At 38.5% G+C, this 19,816-nt stretch overlaps 1 protein-coding gene and 1 pseudogene across 1 annotated transcript; both read left to right on the plus strand.

Moving 5' to 3' along the window:
- Positions 1-3,785: 3,785 nt before the first annotated feature.
- LOC137187632 (potassium voltage-gated channel subfamily V member 2-like) lies at positions 3,786-9,039 on the plus strand (annotated as a pseudogene).
- Positions 9,040-12,549: 3,510 nt separating this feature from the next.
- On the plus strand, positions 12,550-18,992 carry LOC137187633 (N-acetyllactosaminide beta-1,3-N-acetylglucosaminyltransferase 3-like). Its single transcript, XM_067596670.1, has 2 exons — positions 12,550-12,669; positions 15,421-18,992. Exons 1-2 carry the CDS (start codon positions 12,596-12,598, stop codon positions 16,568-16,570), a joined length of 1,224 nt encoding a protein of 407 aa, XP_067452771.1. The 5' UTR covers positions 12,550-12,595; the 3' UTR covers positions 16,571-18,992.
- Positions 18,993-19,816: the final 824 nt, after the last annotated feature.

The raw sequence follows: 19,816 nt of genomic DNA on the forward strand, positions 1-19,816 counted from the left end.
AGCATCCTTTTTTCTGACCTTGTGACTCCAGTTTAAGGTAAAATGTGTAGGTTGTAAAAAATGTTGTTAAGTGATGCTACTGATGAAATCATTTAAGGGAAGAACATCTCAGTCTCATCTTATAGTGCACCACACTTCATAGTTTGCACTTTGGATGAACTCACATTGTATAACCTTGAACATGTAACCACCTCGCAAGTATACTCATTATTGGTTTTTTTGGAACTGTCTGGTACGAAGAAGAGAGTAGCTTCGCCTTGAACATGTAATAGTTCCTCAGGCGCGGTTGACAGCTTTGATGACACCTGGCACTATACCACACATACACATCCTGATACTGCCTCCCTCACTCCATGTCTATAAAATGCACATACGCTTTGTAACCAACATCAGTCTGCAATTACACTCTGTTGCGACAGTATACTGATCCCTTGCAAGGTTCTCATTAAAAGACAAAAAGACAACTTGGTTATTTGTCAGTTTTTTACTTTCAGATTTCCACCACATGGAACATTAACGCCTTTTAAGATTCTGGCAGACAACAGCACCTTTGACTACTGTCCAAAGGGGCCATCCTCCTAAGGTTTATAACGTAGATTTGGCACACGTTTATGGATGAACGTTGCTATTTCCTCCTGTTCTGTTTCTCCTTTACTTCTGCATTCCCACAATCTCAAAATTCCAACATCCTCAATTCTGAGGTCACCATACTTGACCAACGATCTTTCTGTCCACATTCCTCAAACCAAACGGACCCTTGATGCTGTTCTTTAAATATCATTGTAATTCTCAGCCGCTATTGCACAACTTACCTCCTCCCCATCACCACCATGGCCGCCATGATGTCCAGAGAGACTGAACTGAAAGTTTCCATCAATCATCTGCTGGCTCCACTCTACCACCACCACCAGCATCTAGACACCTGGGGGTAACCTGTCTTGTCACCTGTCTTTATGAAGATGCTCCACATAGTTTAGTCTAATCACAAACTTTTGGATCTGCAGACTACCTGACGACTGTGCACAGAATTCCTTCAGTCCTTGCCAGGTATAATCTGATGATCAGTGGCGAGGGTGGACATGTAAGTCAGCAGGAAAAGATTGCAGGTGATTGATGTCACAGGAATAATTTTTTGTTGCTTCCTTGATTGTACTTCCTTATTCATCTGCAGTTATGAAGGGGAATGCCACATTTTAAGGGACCTAACTAACCTCTGGCTAGTTCATTTTTTTAAAAGACAATGTTCACCAAAAGGCCAGTTTTCTCTGCAAGTACATGACACTCATGAAAATAGCACTGTGATTTTACTTTGGATTTTGATGATTCATTGCAGCTTTGTGTCAAACAGCAAGGCACAGGATGCAGGTGTTTGTAGAAGTGGGTTTTTATTTTTACCCCGAAACAAAGCAAAAGAAAAAAAGCACTTGTTATTGATAACTAAATTGGGTCTAAAAGAGGTCAACAAAACAGAACTAAACTCAAAATACAGCAAACTGAACTGCATAACTTGATAGAGACAAAACTGACTGAACTAATGACATGAGGGGAACATATGTACTGGCTGTCAAACCATTTAACAAACACAAGGGGTGGACAAAACACAATAACTACATTAACTACAAATGGACACAACACAGACAGTTTGCTTCTAACTCAATATTAACTAAGCAAAATATAAATGAAATAACTAAACTAACAGCAAAATACACAAACAAATGACTCGCTCTCCAAACCCCCCTTGCTGTTGCAGGAGGTTAGTATTGTCCAGGACACAGTACTAAACAGCACTCAGAATCTAGAAAATGATATTAGTACCACTTAAAGACAAAATTTACTAAATGTGTGCACTTCATATAGAAATTATGTATGTCAAAAATACTGATAAACTTGTGCAAAAATCAATTTGTGTTGACCTTTTAATTCTAAAAAATTGTAAACTGAAACAAGAGCAAAGAAAAAATAAAATTGTCACAGGTTCATCTTCATAGTGACTATTTTTCATGTTGTTCGCCTGACCATCATCCTGCCACCCCCATCTATCCTGCAATCACCTCATTCCCCTCACCTGAGTTTCCTTGCCCATCTCCTCACCTGGATCCCATTATGCTCATCAGTCACTCTTCATATACTGGCCCCGATTCACTTACACCTTGCCAGGATGAAAGCAAAGCAATCTGCAAGTGCAACACATTTGTGGGAACTGCCGTAATAGTGTTGGGAAGAACAATATTGCGTTCGGCTGTGATAGCTGCAAAAGGTACATTGAGACATTAAACTATGTAAATTTCAGAAACTGGAAAAATTGAGGTGTTGTAAAACTTTTGCCTGGCAGTGTAAGTGTTGGGCAAATAAGGGTTGATGAGCCAAATCTGGACCTTCAAACTTTTACATGATTTTTCATAAATCTTTTGTAGATAACAATATCAACACAAGGCTCATGTCATTCCAACCAACATGACCCTGTATTATCTAATGAAAATCAGTATTCCCACATGAAGAGATACTTCCAAACTGAGGCTACTGTACTTTACATAAACCTACCAGATAATTAACACAGGTAAATGATATAATCCACATAATTTAAATAAAACAAGTACACTGCGAATTCAAACACAGTTTCAATTTCATGGCTTTAGCCCATTTGACTGTAACATATCTGCATCTCACCGACATAGATAGGTTGTAGACAGGAAATAACGTGTGGATAACATTATTGGTGGCAACAATAACAACAACAATGTGCTATTGTGTGTAGCTTTGTATTTTCTATTATGCGTGCTATGTGTTTTTTGCTTTGCACTGTTTGTTATGGTGCTGTTATATGTTTTAATTTTAAACTGCCAAAAGGACTGCAGATGAAAATTAGCTATAAGCTAACTCTGGTGCAGTACATCAAATGGTAACATTTATATTTAACACTGTACATGGTCCCAATAAATACAAACAAACAACAGTACTTTTATTCAAACATAAATGAAGCAGGCCACTGTCATGTGTGGATAACCCTTCAATTAAATCTCCTGTCTCATAGTGCAACACTGAACAAATGTACATGTGTATGAGTCATGCTCTTGTGGCACTTTTGATTTAATTGAAAAAATAACATCCGCCCTCAGATACTAATAATAATCCTATATTTCAAAACAAATTCTACTTTGTGGATTTAATAGCAAAATACCACAAGCAGTAGAAGACCACAAATCATAAGTATAAAGTGTTTTTCTCCTTGCAAGAGTCAACAAAGTTCATACTTACCCTTTAAGAAGACTAAGGATATTTGTTCAGAATAATTTCTTAAAACAGGTTAAGAGTTATGAGGGAACTCAACATACTGTAAAGCCTCAGTTTGCCCTTTGTCTCGTCATTTCAAAATCCTTAAATCAACCATGTTCCCCAATCCCACCACTCTTCCTATATTTACAACTGCTTAAGGAAACTTGGAAGGCCACCAGTGACATTAAATGGAAAAAATCCTTGAAAAATTGTCTTTGATCCACTAGTCTGATGAATAAAATGCACGTGTCCTCTTCGCAGTAACAGTCATAAAGGGGGATATTTTCCTCTCCACTTGGCTGTCTAAACAATATCTGCCACAGCTGAGCAATCAAAACAGGAATGGCTGTTGTTCAGCTCCTATAGCACCAAACGTAGATTTCTTGATGACTCAGCAAGATACCATGTGTCATTTTCCTGGAGTGTTTCCTGTTATGCTTTTTCTCTGACTTCCTGCCTTGAACCACAGTTGCTATGACCTCAGAGAGTGTCCAGCTGCAAACATGTTTGCAAAATTGCTGCTCTACTATCAACTGCCTGTCAAAGGGAAGTAGAAGACAGCAAGACATTCCCTTTTTCTCAGTGCTGGAGAGAAAGCAGACTGCCCGAAAGCTGAAGAGAAACCCAAACAGCAACTGAGCATCAATGTTAATGTTGGGGGGGAAAGTGTTTCATATTCTCAAACAGTGTGCCATCAAATATCCTCACACCCAGATGGGCTCCTTGGCTTTCTGCAGGGATCGAGTAAAGCTGCTGCACGCTGTGTGATGACTACCATGTGCACAAGAACGATGTCTTCTCTGACTGACCTTGCCTTCTTCCACTACATCTGCCATTTCTACACAAGCGGAGTGCCGTGGGTCATAAGGGAAAATATGCTCCATCAACTTTGAGGAGAAGATTGCATACTGGGGCCTGAAGTACACCAAGCAGTGATGCTGGATGGTGTTTGAGGAGCAGGTGGACAAATTCAAGGACAACCTGAAAGTGGATAGGGAGCTAATGGCTGAGATCCAGGTGAAGTACATTGATAAGTGTTTCAAAGACATGGTCTTTTGGAACATTCAAAAGGCTCTCTGGGACATCCCATAGGATCCCTACTCTTCAATGCCGGCAAAGGTTTTCACCGTGCGCTCCAACCTCTTTGTACTTTTTTCCATTGTGGCAACGACTCTCAACACTGTGGAGGAACTTGAAAAGTATAAAAACAATGCCAAAACCCACATGGAATGGGTGGAGATCATTACCATTGTGTTCTTCACCTTTGAACGTTTAATCCACCTTGCCACCACTCCTAACATCAAAAGGTTTTTGAAGAGTGGAATCAACTTCGTGGACATGGTGGCGATCATGCTTTATTTCCTCCAGATCATCTTTGAAGCCTTTATTGACACTGAAGATGTGAATACACAGGAAGACCTCAGGGCCATGACTCAGGTCAGCAAGCTCAGCCATGTCCTCAAAGTCATCAAGCTGCTGCAGATCTTTTGGATTTTGAAGCTGGCCTGCCACTCAACTGGCATGAGGGCATTTGGGTTCACTCTGCACCAGTGTTCCCAGCAGGCCTTCTGCAGTTTCTTCTTCATTGCCATGGGAATCTTCACTTTCTCTGCTCTCCTGCATTCAGCCGAGAAGGAAACAGGGCTCTCCCATCAGCAGCATCCCATATCCCTGGTGGTGGGCTGCAGTGAGTATCATAAACAGAATATGTCAGTGTCATATTTCAGCTTCTAATCTATATCCTTTACTTACACCTGCATCGGAAGACAATGCGATGTAGTCAGCAGAACTGCCTCTAAAGCCGGTAATTTTTGGTCCTGAAAGGGATGATTTACAGCAGCTTGTTTGACTGGTTACTGTCTCCTTTTAGCTGAGGTAGTTTTTTAGTTGTAATGAAGACCTGCAGGCTCTTTCATTGGCCATGAATTAAAGTCATTTGCTTTTTACTTTTTTGCAAACAGACATCCAGCAAACACAGAACAACATTAATTCAGAGTAAGTTCAATACTCTTCTTCTGTCATGGTCTCCTGAGAAAATAGTTTGCAGCAAAAAGCTCCACTATATTCCCCAACTGAAAACAGCTGCCTGCTGAGGCTGGAAACAACACTGATGAGATCAGTGAGACTAAACTAGATCGTAAAGTTGTGGGATGGAAAACCAAAACAATGAGCTGAAAGACAACAAAACACTCGACAGAATTGAGGGGAACTGCAATTGGAGACATACACAATATTGTACAACAATACTTAAGGAGGATGCATGTAAATACTATATTGTATATGTAGGAGTATAACTGCCGAAGGTACCAACTAGTTTATTTTTTATTTATTTTTATTTTTAAGGGACCACGTATAGTGTTAAACATAAATGTTTCCATTTGATGTACTGTACCAGAGTTAGCTTATAGCTAAATTTCATCTGCAGTCCCTTCGGCAGGTCACAATAAAAACATATAACAGCACAATAACAAATAATACGAGGTAAAAAAACACACAGGATATATATTACAAAGTTACACACAGTAGCACATCACACACACCCACAATGTCAACTAGAAATATCAGATGTATACTTGTCAAATAAAAAAGAGGTATAGTGGTCTACTAGTAAGTGAACCTGTAATCATTACACAAGCATAATAAGTGAAACAAAAAATACATTTGCAACTTATATTTAGTAAGTAAAATATCTCACAGTAAGAAAACACATATAATAAAATATATATTTTTAACAGGCTGCAACTGTTTTTCCTCTATGCTCTTTTCTTCCTGACAAGAGAAGAAAAGAGATTGGATTTGAAAGACTGAGAGCAAGAGAAATGTATTTTTACACCTGTTTGTAGGCGGATGTCATGTTCAAGGCAGCCCCTTGTCAGACCCTGACAAGACATTTCTGTATAAACAGGATGTCTTGATCTAAAGGTCATGTCAGGAACCTCTGTGTCTGTGAAATATGCTTGCAAAAGACTTGAAATACTGTCATTTGCTCATCAAAAAATTCCTTTTTTTTATTGCACTGGACTTGATACCTGTGATATGTGTGTTTTCACATTGTTCGGGATGCTCCTGTTCCCCATAGTGTTGAAATGTGTCACCAGGGTAAAATTAAGGATATACCAGGAACATAGAAATGTAATCACTGCGCTAAACTATAGCTGCAACAATTAGTCAATTAATCGGTTAGTCAGTCGAACAGAAAATTATTTTTGATAATCAAACAATCGTTTGTCATTTGTTAAGCATAAATGGCAAACATTTGCTGGTTGCAACTTCTCAATTGTGAGGATTTGATACTTTTCTGTGTCATACATGATGGTAAACTGAATATCTTTGGATTGTGGACCATTGGTCAGACAAAAAAAGACATTCATCACCATGAGCTCTATGAACTTATAATGGCAATTTTTCACCATTTTCTGACATTTTGTTGACAAAATGATTAATTGAGAATATAATCATTAGACGCAGCCCTACTCTGAATTCAGAGTAACCCTCTAAGAGCTTTCCTGCTCTTGCTCTCTAATGGAGAAGGAAAAAGTATAAAACACTACAATTTGCAATGCCCAAAACCAGTTTGCCTACAGCTTGTTGGTGCATGCTGCTGTTCCTTATGAAAAAAATGGATCAAATCATTCAGTTGTATTTAATTTTGACAGAGAAGTCAATAAAAAAACTTCTTACAAGAAAAGGTTTTTGCAACCTTCAGTTAAGTTTTCTTCTAAGTTTCCCCTCAAAAAAAGTGATGACATGCTTCCAGCTCAGCCAGTTTACCAGCAGTTGGAGATGTTTTCTTATCACTAGGTGAGACCTTTGTTGTTAACCAGCAGGGCCCTATAGTGGTTTACAGTCCCCCTCCAGTCAGAAATGTGTTTTTCTTCCGCTTCCTTCAGCTGGATGTTTGAACTTCACTGTGCAGAATGATGTATGTGCAGAGTTTGACACTTGTTTTCACATTCTTTTGCTGTCACTATCACAACTAATTTGAGGCCAATCATGGTCCAGTATGCATACAGTATTCATAGATTCTGGATTTTTTTCAATGAGGGGGATGTAGCAGGTGTCATTTTAAGACTTTTTAACAAGGTAATTGAACTTTTTTTGTGGAAAAATTATCAGACACAAATGATTAAATTCAAGCAGAGTGTGTCTTAAAACATGACATATGGAGGGGATTTTTAAACTAATTCAAACTTTACAGTAGCTTATTGTTCTGATCATCATGAAAAATGTATTGTAGTGAAGAGCTTTATCATGAAAACTGAATAATATGGGACTGTTTACCCTTCTGTCTTAGGTCAACATCTCCACTGTGGGCTACAGGGGTGTGGTTCCTGTTACTAACCAAGGGCCACATTGTGGCAGTTGGCTGCATCTCACATGGCATCATGCTCAATCTCCTCCCTGTTTAACAATTTCTCTGATTACTACACTAATACAAGCTAAAGGTGTACAGGAGTTAAGGAGTACAACACTATCTCAGTCCAGTGCGTCTTTCAGCTTAAGAACCACCTCCGACACAAAATGGAGGTGTGTTTCCATCACTCGGAGGAGGACGACAGGACAGCCACCGCAAGTGTCCATTATGAGCAATCTTATATTGACGTGACTTTGTGAGTGTGGTTTAAGTATGAATGTTTGCTTAGTAAACTTGAAACTGAGTCTGACAAGGTGCTGGAGAAAGAGGAAGTGAACGGTTACTTTGCACAGAGGTACACACATTTATACTAACCACCACCACGAACCACCGTTAACTTCAGACAGACAGACAGACATTTGAGAACTACAACATGAAAAGTCTGGTGTCACAAATATGTTAAGCCATTTCATTTGCATCTTCTATTCAAATAATTGTGCTGTAAAAAGGAGAATGAGTGTCAGGAAAAGGTTTCCAAGTTTGTTACGCACTCAAGTTGCATACAAACCAACTCTTACCTCAACTTCACCTTAAAACATGTACATGGTAAACAATGAGTGCCTGTCAGTTTAGGTTAACTGGGACATATTTTAGTGTCTGATGCAGTTCAGACAAACAAAAGGGCAGTTTTTGGTTATAAAGCTTAAAACTTTATGGACTAGTTGTCAAAGTAGTACAGTGTATTGGGTTATAAATGTACACATGAGTTTTCATTGTTGTCAAGAACATGTTTTTTCTTTAAATTTTGTTTTCCTTTTGGGTTTAATTGTTTTTTTTTTATTTGTTTAGGTTAGGTTTGCCTTACCTATCTTTGTCATATGTTTCTACATTAAATAAATTAAACCTGAACACCTGGACATTATACACCGACATCTGTTTTGTAATTTGTCATAACGTGGCTGGAAAATGAAATGGCCAACTTGATGGTCTCCTCAGTGGGTTAGTATAAATTACCTACGGCCCCTTTGCTGTTGTGCTCTTTGTTTGCAGGGGCAGGTTGCTGAGCACACTAATTAGCAGGATGGGACACACCTGGGCTCGGTGTGCCTCATATATATAAAGTCAGAAACAGCCAGTTCAGATCCGCTCTTCTCCCCTCCACACTTTCATGTGTTGCTTTTGGTTTTGTTTCTCTTGTTTCAACGTACAACACCCAACACCCACAAAGCATACATTCACTTATCTGTTCCCTACGTGACTGATTTTACAGACTAACCCTTCCTATTGTTATCTTTTGTTTGTGAGTACTTTGTGTTATATTTACTTTTTATTATTGAATACCTATGTGACTTCCCTTTTTTGCCACAATCTAGAGTCGGGCTGTGACATTTTGCATTAAAGTGCCTAAAATAGTGTAAGACTCAACAGTGGTTTGTTTATGTAAATGCACTTTTAGGGTGGAAAATAAAATCTTCAGATGTCAGAAGATTACCATCTCTGTTTAATCTGCAGTTTTATTTTTTGGCCACTTTGGGGCAGTACAACAAGCTGTTAACACGAATTGAACACCGTACTTATGACTCATTAATGGGCGTGGGAGTGGATTGTAGGATTCACAAATTTATCTGCAGTTTGAGAGTGACAATCATTTGTGATACGAGACAGTGGACCCATTTGCGATCTGCGTGTAAACTGAGCTCGCAAATCGCTTTCATGAAATGGGCCCCCAGAGCCCTGACAAATGCAAGTCAAATATTCACTCTCCCTTTTTAGCATATCTGGCTCTTCAACTGCTAAATTAGTTGGGCACTAACTAATTTAGCAGCTGCCTGTTTCTGCAAATGATACTGATGTAAAAATATTAAGAGTTGTGGGCCGTTCAACCAAAACAAAGGGCTGAAAGATGCTATAAATCCTGGTATAGCTGAGGGGAACTGAAGAGTTGGGTGATAATTCGCCACCCTTTACATTACATCCAGTCATATAGCAATATGGCAGTCACACAGCCATATTGTATAAAGGAAAAAGAAAGTCGGCACTGTGGATCCCTTTTTCCTAGCTGCAGTGTAATGGGACATCAATGGGACAAAGGGGAGCTACAGTGTGTGGACTTTACTTTGATACATTGTTTCTTTGGTCCAGCACCTGTTTTAAAGTTGTTTTGATGTGCAACACACACACTCACTTTTTTATATACAATATTGATAATAGTAACCTTAAGGAACCTATTCATTTGCTTTCTTATTACTGAAGATTATTAATTGTGTCATGTGTTCCTTATGGTACAGTTCAGGTTAAAAGTTTTAAAGAAATTAAAAAGAAAAAAAGATGCTATAAAGGCCCAAGCTGGAGTCAGACGTGTGACACAGGGTCCACAAGACCAGGATATAACTATGTGCTTTGTTCTCAGTATTGTGGAATTTCTGTGTATTATCAAGTCAGAGCTATTTTTCCACTGTATTTTTGACTGTAACATCATTTTCCTCTAGTTAAGATAAGTAGAATGGCAGTAGAAAGTAGTAAAGGTAAGCCCCTGGGCCTTCACAGTACACACACTCACATGAACACACGAACAAAGATGATTTGCCTGTAACTGGCAACAGGAAATATGGCATGAGGCTGAGACAGAGGAGAGATCAAGATATCATCAGTGGAGAGAGAACATGATTGATGAAACACCAATTGCACACACACACACACACACACACACACACACACACACACACACACACACACACCAGACAAGGCTCATCAGCTGACTGACCTGGTAAAGCTTGTTATTGTTCAACTTTGATTTATGTACTGTTGAATAGAAGTGAATCAACAGATTACAGATTGTCTTCTCAGAAATTGTCTTCTTTCTTTACAATATTAAGTAATTAAAATCTTTGTATGAAATTGTTAATGATTAAAGTCCATGTGTCCCCTTTAAAACCATAGGTACACGTGTCATCACAGGAGCAGAAAGAAGTAGGCAATAAATAGAACAATACACTCACTGTAAAGTATGCCCAGGTGGCACAGTATAAATAATAATTACAGAAGCACAATAGATAGCAAAGCACTATATAGAGCATACTGTTGAAAAAAAAGGCTTTGTCTAAAACTAGCCAAACCAAAAGAGTATAATGAAAGGATGTGATCAGGCTTATGAGTCACATATTGGCTTTTATAAAAGAAAATAAAGAAAAAACACTGAAAAGGCATCCATTGTTCAAATACCACACCACCCCAATAGACCACAGGAAAAGAAGGCTTTAGAAAGGAGAATGACATTGAGAGGAGTACCCTTAATGAGTATGTATAGATAGATAGATAGATAGATAGATTAAAGCTGCAAGTGCCTCTACGCACGTCGGGCTGCAGTGCAATTGAAGGGCCTCTGTCACGGGCATGTAGATGTCGTCAGACCCGGGCTGTTTTCAGACAGTGCAAGAAGGAGATAAACCTCACTTCCTTTGTCCACTATTTTGCCTGCTGGTGGGGCTGCTTCGCTGAAATTTTGTAGGGGGCGCTATTCAGCCAGTTTGCATCACTGATGGAATATTGTCATGTAGACGTATTTAGGCCGGGAGTCTTATCAAACATGTAAAGTTTGGTGCAGACTGGAGCATTTACAATAAAGTTATAGCATCTTCCTCTGTCATGGCGACATCAAATCTCAACAGTGTGAGGATGAGAATTTTCTGCAGGGTGAGACAAGTCTGTCTTGCTCACACCTGTGGCATCAAAATTATGCACGTTTTGGGCCCATTCACTTGAATTTCAATTAGTAAATTAAAAACTCTTGATGAGTTTGTGTGTAAAACAAATACATTTCTTAATTTTCATCAAGTCTATTTTTAGAAAAGGAAAGACTTTTAACCCACATGACCTGGTCAAAGTTTGATTGACATGTGTACTGTCAGGTGTGTAGAGACAATAAGTTATTGCAGTTGGACACAGAAAAATGCATTTGAATGGAGAATGTGAGCGAAGCCACATCTTTCTGAACATTTACCGCTTCCACATAGTTTCAGATACAAACTTCATTTTAACTTTAAATGAGTCACAAGACTTTGACCTACAAATCTTGAATTTACATGTTTTTCATTTTGTGTGTAATGCGAAATGTTTCACAGCACTGAGGGAGTCACATAATGAGGAACAGTTGGAGAGGAATACACTTCTGGTGAAATCTCCACATAAATCCCATTACTTTGGCCAAATCTTACATTAAAAATCACATGGTAGCAGAAAATTTCATGGCGAATCCATTGATGCAGGTTTGAAAGTGGTCAGACTTATAATTTAGACGTCAGAAGCCTCAGTTTGACACAAAGTCAATGCTTCCCCCATTGTTTTAAATTTTAAGTTGTACATTTGATGTGATGTAGCACTGCAACATTCATTGCTTATAAAATCCAAATCGTTCAAGTTATTACAAAGTTTTTAACAACTTTTGCTCAGCACAGTGTCATAAGTCATGTATTAAAGTTTGAAGCCGATTCTATTAACGCCCTTCGGAGGCCAAAATTGAGGCAAAGTGCTATATTGGCAGGCTAATTGCAGACTGTTGGATAGAGGTCAGGGGTGTCGGAGTGTGATTTGTAGGTTTTGATGAGACGAATAATTGAGTTGTGGTTTGATCTCTCTATGACATTCCCACGGGCCGTAGCGGCCATATTGGTGACGTAGTTACTTTTCACATTTCATCAAAACTTTCACCAGACCTGATGTGGGTGCCAAATTTGGTGAGTTTTTGAGCATGTTTATGGGGTCAGATTTAGGGTTTAAGTGACGTAATAATAAAGAAAGAAAGAAAGAAACACACGAAATACATGATAGATAGATAGATAGATAGATAGATGGATAGATAGATGGACAGATGGATAGATAGATAGAAAGAAAGAAAGAAAGAAAGAAAGAAAGAAGACGCAGGGGGCAGCAGTAAACAGAAGCAGCAGGCGCCGCCCAAATGCCAGCAATATGCTGCTGCACGCTGCACTTCATATTACTATGCAGCCAGAGAAGCGGACGAGAGGGTCAGTCTTCATGCAACAGTGAGTACACTCATTCCTGTTTATTTTATATATAGCCATTTTTCCCCCTAGGAAAAGAAAGATTGGATAGGAAAGATAAGAAAGATTGGACTAAGATTGGAGTCTCCCCTTTAAAGTAACGGGAATATTTCAGATAAAACATGTTTATCTTTCGAGGCTTATTCGAATAGGCTATTGACTCTTTCTAGCACATATTCAAAGATAAATTATTATTATTAATCATTCATTATTATTAGGCGTTTATTTTATTGTATTTTTCTTCACACTTAGTCCACCTCCTAACACGCGCGCGGTACACTGCGCTATGTGAGTTAAATATAAATGTAACCTAATCCTTCAAATAGACTTACTTGAGCACTCAGGCCAAATATACTGCCTGCATTGTGATCTACAAATAACAGCAGAAATCGTGATAAGTGCGAATACACTAATGTTTTATGGGTGTAGAAATGGCCGTATGAAAGTCGTATTCCATTATTGTATGGTTCGTAACATTAAAGAAAAGCAAAAATATATCACATGGTGACCAGTGCTGAATTTAATGCGACTCTCTCACTATGATGTACAAATTCACTTTATTTCCTATATTGGGAGATCATCCGCCCTGTTACTTCAGGAAGAATGGTGTGCAGGTGACAGCAAATTTTCCAATTATTTTTTATACATACATATTCTGTGCAGCATCAAACTAGTTTTTGGGGGCTAGTTGTTATACATTTTAGTTATTCTTGTGGCTAATTTTGAGTTTATAAAGAGAGGCTGTTTCTTTTCTTGTCGGAAAAATGCATATAGTGGTTTATTGCTTAGATTTTTTGGTTAAGAGCTGTAAGCTGTAAGGTGAAGCTCTTACTGATAAAAGTCTCCTCATTTGTAGTGCTGGAAGAAGTATTCAGATCCTTAAATGTTAAATGGCACACAGGACTAAAAACTGACCATAACTCATATATTTGGCCATAAAATATCATGCTGGGTGTCTATTCGTCACCTTCTCCCCTCCAATCTGAATTCTTGTTTTACAATGAAGAAAGAGAAACATTTCCTAAATTGTTGATGAGGTAAGGGGAAATGTCTCAAAAAACATGCTGACATTACGTTAACATGTAATAGAAAAGAGGGAAGAAACACCGGTAATAACTTGACCAAGAGTCTAGTCAGTGAAACCCTTCATGTAGTATTTGCCTAATAACACTTACAACTGTCACACACACACACACACAAAAACAGTTTAGACCATCACAGTGCACATAATATATTTTCTGTTATTGGTTTGGTGAAGAAAATTCTCCACTAACTAGACTACAGTATGCATTTAGAGTAAATAAATGCCCTTTCAGGCACTCTTGTTAATCTGGAAGTTAAAAAGTTTAATGCAGTCAAGACACTCAGGAACAGGGTGAGTCTAGTGTTATGTCTAGGCGGGACATTTTTCTGTCATTTCACACTCGGCTACAGAGCGTCCATTTTTAAGCATTTCACAAGATAAGTATGTAGTTAATTCTAATGACGAACTGTCTGACACCGCCCATGTAACATATTCCACCCATTTTGAAGAGACATTACAGCATTTAACTTTTTGCCAGCGCACACCGTATGCATCAGTACAGCATCTATGGATTCTGCAGGCAGATGCCAAGCTACCTCATGTCTGCTCTTTAGCTCCGTCTGCTCACTCCTCTTGGCCTCAGAGCAGTAATGCCACAGTGCAGGCGGGAGACAGTTGATGCTAAAAGTTGAATTCTTGACTTAACTGAGTTCGCTCAGTACATCAGTGGATGGGCTACTCTGACAATAACACAGCAGTCACTTTGCTTAGAAAATCTACACATCACAACTGTCATTATCTGAAATAGAAACTTATACCCTTATGTTATTGTCTTAAGATTATGTTACACTGCCTTATAGCTAAAACCACATTACTTTGTGCTTTCTGCTTCCCATATGAAAATGTTCCCTACACGAGCTGTGGGGTTTGGTCATTGTAACTTTACTGCTCATCAGACAGAAAAAGAGAGGGAGTGTTCTTAGGGAGGAAAGGCAGATAAGGATTCGGTTTTCACCTCTTAATTCTCAGAAGACCAAGAGAAACTCCCCAGAGAGATGGTAAATTAATTAAAAGACACCTATTAGGGTGACGAATATGGGATGATTGTGACCCATGGGGCTGTATGTATAAATACTGACACTGAACTTCATAAGTATCTCTTCAGCCTAGCAACCTGGGCAAATGTGAATTGGTTATTGCAAAAAAAACTCTGAAAGACACCTTGCTCTCTGTGAATTTATTTTTAAATTTCCACAACATTATCCAAGTTTTTTAACTTGGACATGTCCATCCTATCTGATGTATCATATTCCACTGTGCTGTAGAGCTCTGTTGTTGTCCCAAAACAAAACTATACTAAACATGTCTGGTAGTCACAGACATTTTTTTGTTGTTGTTTTTTTTTTGCTTAAACTGTGTTGGCCATTTTCTGTTCCTTTAATTTCACGAATGACAAAGTTGTTTGTATGATATGTTTTTTCTATAGTAATGACAGATTCATAATGTGATCAATATAAGTGCCAAGAGATTAAAGAGGGCACTTTTATAGCCCAGTGCTTTAATACCAATTCAGGTCTGAATAATGTCCTTAATCTTAATTCCTTAATTTACCACATCAATTACTAAATAATTAGTCTTATTGTTTATTCTATGTGTTACCAAGATGTGTTGATAAGAAATCTGTGGGTTTTTTTTTTTTGTCACTGCAGAGTTTCAAGGATGAGGAAAATCAGAACAAGAATTTTTTTGCTGGTGGGAGCTTTTGGTCTGTTGGTCCTCCATCTCTGTAAAGATTTTATTGACCACAAAACCATCCGCCTCCAAGTAGATGTGAGAGAGGATGCCAGTCAAAAGAAGCTAAGCACCAAAAACAACTCTTATGTATATTCCTGGCCGAGATGTCAACAAAATATTTCTGCTGCCAACATCCCAGGCTTCAACTCTCTTCCTGGTAGTATAAAAGACTTTCTCTACTATCGTCACTGTCGCCATTTCCCCATGCTACTGGACGTCCCTGACAAATGTGGAGGAGCTGATGAATCTGCAGAAGTCTTCCTTCTGCTGGTCATTAAAAGCTCCCCTGTGAACTACGAGCGCCGAGAGGTGCTGCGCAAAACCTGGGCTAAAGAGAGGTTACACAATGGTGTGTGGATCAGAAGGATCTTCATCTCGGGAACGATGGATAAAGGTTTTGAGAAGGAGAGACTGAACAAACTCCTTGAGGTGGAGCAACGCGACTACAATGACATCATTCAATGGGACTTTGGTGACTCATTCTACAACCTCACCTTGAAGCAGATTCTCTTCCTTGAATGGATGGAAAGAAACTGTCCAAATGCTCGCTTTCTGCTAAATGGTGATGATGACGTCTTTGCCAACACAGACAACATGGTTGAGTATCTCCAAAGCCTCAAGGACAATGATGGGAGCAAGCACCTTTTTACTGGCCATCTGATCCAGAATGTGGGTCCCATTAGGGATTCACGGAGCAAGTATTTTATCCCAGTTCAGGTGCAGGAGTCAGACTCATACCCCCCCTACTGTGGTGGTGGGGGCTTCCTCTTATCTGGCTACACAGCTTTAGTCATATACAAAATGTCTCACTCCATTACCATTCTTCCCATTGATGATGTTTATATGGGGATGTGTCTGGCTAAAGCAGGACTTGGCCCTGTTTCCCATATGGGTGTGAAGACAGCAGGACTGCACATTCCCTCCAGCACGCTAGATGGATATGACCCTTGCTATTATAAAGAAATTCTACTGGTACACAGATTCCTTCCTGCTCACATGTATCTTATGTGGCACAGAATACATGACCCCAAATTGAAATGTGGTCCCTCTGAGAAAAAGCTTTAGCAGAACCAAACTGTAACTTACAAGTAGTGACAGAACTCGTTGGCACTTTGCTTTCCGCACCAACTTGTAGGTTTTGAGACCAGGCTGGACCTTCTTCATTCTATCATGGAAAAATGTTTGAACTGTTTTCTACCACTGTTTTGCTACAGTTTTTTGTTAGGCTTCAGCAAAGTCCAACAGAACTTATTTAATCTTAATGCCATTAATGTGGGCAAGCAGTCAGCCAGACACAAAGGGTAGAAGGGAGTGTTAAAACCTTTTTTGACATACAAATGAGCAGCTTTTCCTGGAATTAAGGGCTGGAAGTTATCAGCTGTTTTATTGAATAATAATGGGGTTGCAAAACTTGTGTTGTATTGGGCTTCATTGTTGGCCACATCCAAGCACTGACAAATTATGACCATTTATTTTGGCTAATGTCCTATAAAATAACTGCCTACTTAAACATCCAGTAGACATGGAGTTGTTGTTGACCAATGTCTTTGACTTTACTGATTGGATTCAATCAACTGAGAAAAATAACTTTAGTTCGCCAAATGCTACACTTTTCTTCACTGGTTTGTCTGATGCTTGTTGCTGTGCAGGTAGCATACAGCAGAGTTTGTTTGCTTAAAACAGCTGCTTGCTGCTGGAAACAGTACAGGTTGATGCGAACTATGAGATCCAACCAATCAGTAAATTTGAAGGCCATAAAACATCAAACACAACTCTAACAACCTAAAAGGCAAAAAGCTCAATGGAGTTGCTGAGATGTGTGACTATACAACTATCACTTTATATGTAGTCATTTTATTGAATAAAAATATTGATTAATGGAGTTTAAAGGTATACAGTAGGTGAAGCGAAACACTTAAAGGATAGGTTCACAATTTTTCAAATCTGTCTTAAAAACAATAGTCAGGTGCACACATGAACAATGAAACAGGTTTTGCTTGCTGTAATAATTCCTCCTGTTCATACTCCGATTAATAGAAGATCCCCTCCAAATGTGCTCACAATGTAAGTGATGAGGAGAAAATCCACAGTCCTTGTTATGAGCAAAAATTTATTTAAAAGTTTATCTGAAGGTAATACGAGGCATCAACTGTCTGAGTTAGTCTAATAAAGTGGATTTTTCCAGTTACGGACTTTATAGTAAAAAAATCTCTGTGTCTCAACAGACAGTATTTCCCTGTTCAGCTACAGTGGAAGAATCATAACAAAAAATGGAATTTGGCATTAAAATATCAGTAACTTTGAAAAATATTGACTTGATTTGACTCACTTGGACAGCTGAAGCCTCATATTATCTTCAAATAAACGTTTAAATACATTTTTGTACAGAAGGAGAGCTGTTGATTTTGTTCCCCATCACTTACATTGAATGAACATTATGAAGGGGTCACTCAATGGCCAATATGAACAGGAGGAATGATTACAGCAAGAAAAACATGTGGCAATGTTCATTTGGGCACCTGACTATTTTTTTTAGGACAGAATTGAAAAACTGTGAACCTATCATTTAACAACATCCTATCAAGGTCTTGGTTGACAGTGAGCTAACCTTTTTAAAGGATGTTATATTTAGTTTTAGACTCAAACTATAAACTAAACATTCATACAGTAAGAAATACATACAGAAGATGCAGAGAATACACACTTTAATGGTACAAAATCAGCAGCTGCAAGATGCATTTTGTAGCTCCTGCTTCTGTAATTGACCGTTCACTAACCCCTCTCCCAAACGGCAAATCTAATCACCAATCATAGCCTAGCAACTGTAACTAAGCACAGCGGGTCTGACGTGCTTTGGATTTCTCTACGTTAAAGCACTGTATATGGGGCCATAGTCAGAGCGAAACTTGATATTCAGCTGTATGTAAAGCCAACTATTTCAATATCTGATTAACTAACTTAATAAGTACAGTAAATAATCATTTCGGACACAGTATGTGTTGAAATCACATATGTGGGTGGACTCTTCCTTCAATTGTGATTATACAAGGGAGAGTGTGTTTTGTGAATTACCTATTTGTATAATTGCTGTCAGTGTGATTGTGCTGTAATTATGGTAAGGTACTGATCCACAATACATTCTGACTACCAACTCAATCATTTATTGCACATTGTCACAAAAACTGTCAACTAACAAAAGCTGGCATGAAATACTTTTTACATCATTTTTTATAAAGGTATTGAAACCTTTTGAACAACACCTAGCTTTAGGTGTGAGCTTTGCAGGGCTCTAAGATAGACTGTGGTATCCACAGTCATTAAAATATCCTTTAAAAATAATCTCTCAGGTTTTTAAGACTAATGTAATGTAACATTTATGTAATGTTATTTAATCTTCCGCTTAAAGGACCAATGTGTAGATTTAGTGGCGTCAAGTGGTGAGGTTGCAGATTGTCCCTCCCATTCCAAACATGTAGGAGAACCCATGGTTCTTTTGCAAAAAACACGAAAGGCCCTCTCTAGAGCCAGTGTTTGGTTTCGGAGCTACTGTAGAAACATGGCGGTGCAACATGGCAGGCTCCATGAAGATGACATGCTCCCTCTGATATAAAGGGCTCATTCTAAGGTAACAAAAACACAATGATTCTTATTTTCAGGTGATTATACACCAATGAAGACATACTTATGAATATTACATATTACATTTCTGCCAATATTTCTGCCAATTGATCCCCCTAAATCTTATATACTGGTCCTTTAAGATGCAAGTCTGCATGATTTTACAATTTTCTTTAATTTAAAGATTTTTTCAATGGAAAGAGTGTAGCCTGTATATTTTTGTTTTAAAGGGGACATATTCTTTTTGTGATTTTCTGTTATTTATATACTATTGTAATGTCAAATGTCTATTTTAAATATAGTCAAAGGTCCCAAACTTGAGATGTTACAAGTTGTCCACTCGCATATTTTGGATCAGATTTGGGCTTGAACATGTATGAATGTATATTAGAGGTTTATATTTCTGGTAAAGAATGAGAAAAAGAAGTGAAATCAAACTACTACTGTTTGTTTATGTAGCCTCCCAAGCTGGCGGAAGTCAGCTGAAGGGCAGCTCCTAGAAACTAACCAATCAGAACAGAGTGGGCTCATCTGCAAGGAGACAGGAGCTAAAATACAACAATTTACCAGTAGAGCACCAGAATATAAACATAGACCTGGAAATGTGATTGATACATCTCCTTTAAATATGTTCAGAAAGAGATTCATGTTTTTGTGCCTTACTGTATATCAATGCTCCTCACCACTGTTAGG

This window comes from Thunnus thynnus, chromosome 8, assembly GCF_963924715.1.
Source record: "Thunnus thynnus chromosome 8, fThuThy2.1, whole genome shotgun sequence".
NCBI lineage: Eukaryota > Metazoa > Chordata > Actinopteri > Scombriformes > Scombridae > Thunnus > Thunnus thynnus.

Coding starts and splice junctions, on each gene's coding strand:
- LOC137187633 (XM_067596670.1), top strand. CDS start 12,596: ATGCTGCTGCACGCTGCACTTCATATTACTATGCAGCCAGAGAAGCGG. Junction 12,670..15,420: donor GGGTCAGTCTTCATGCAACA/GTGAGTACACTC, acceptor TTGTCACTGCAG/AGTTTCAAGGATGAGGAAAA.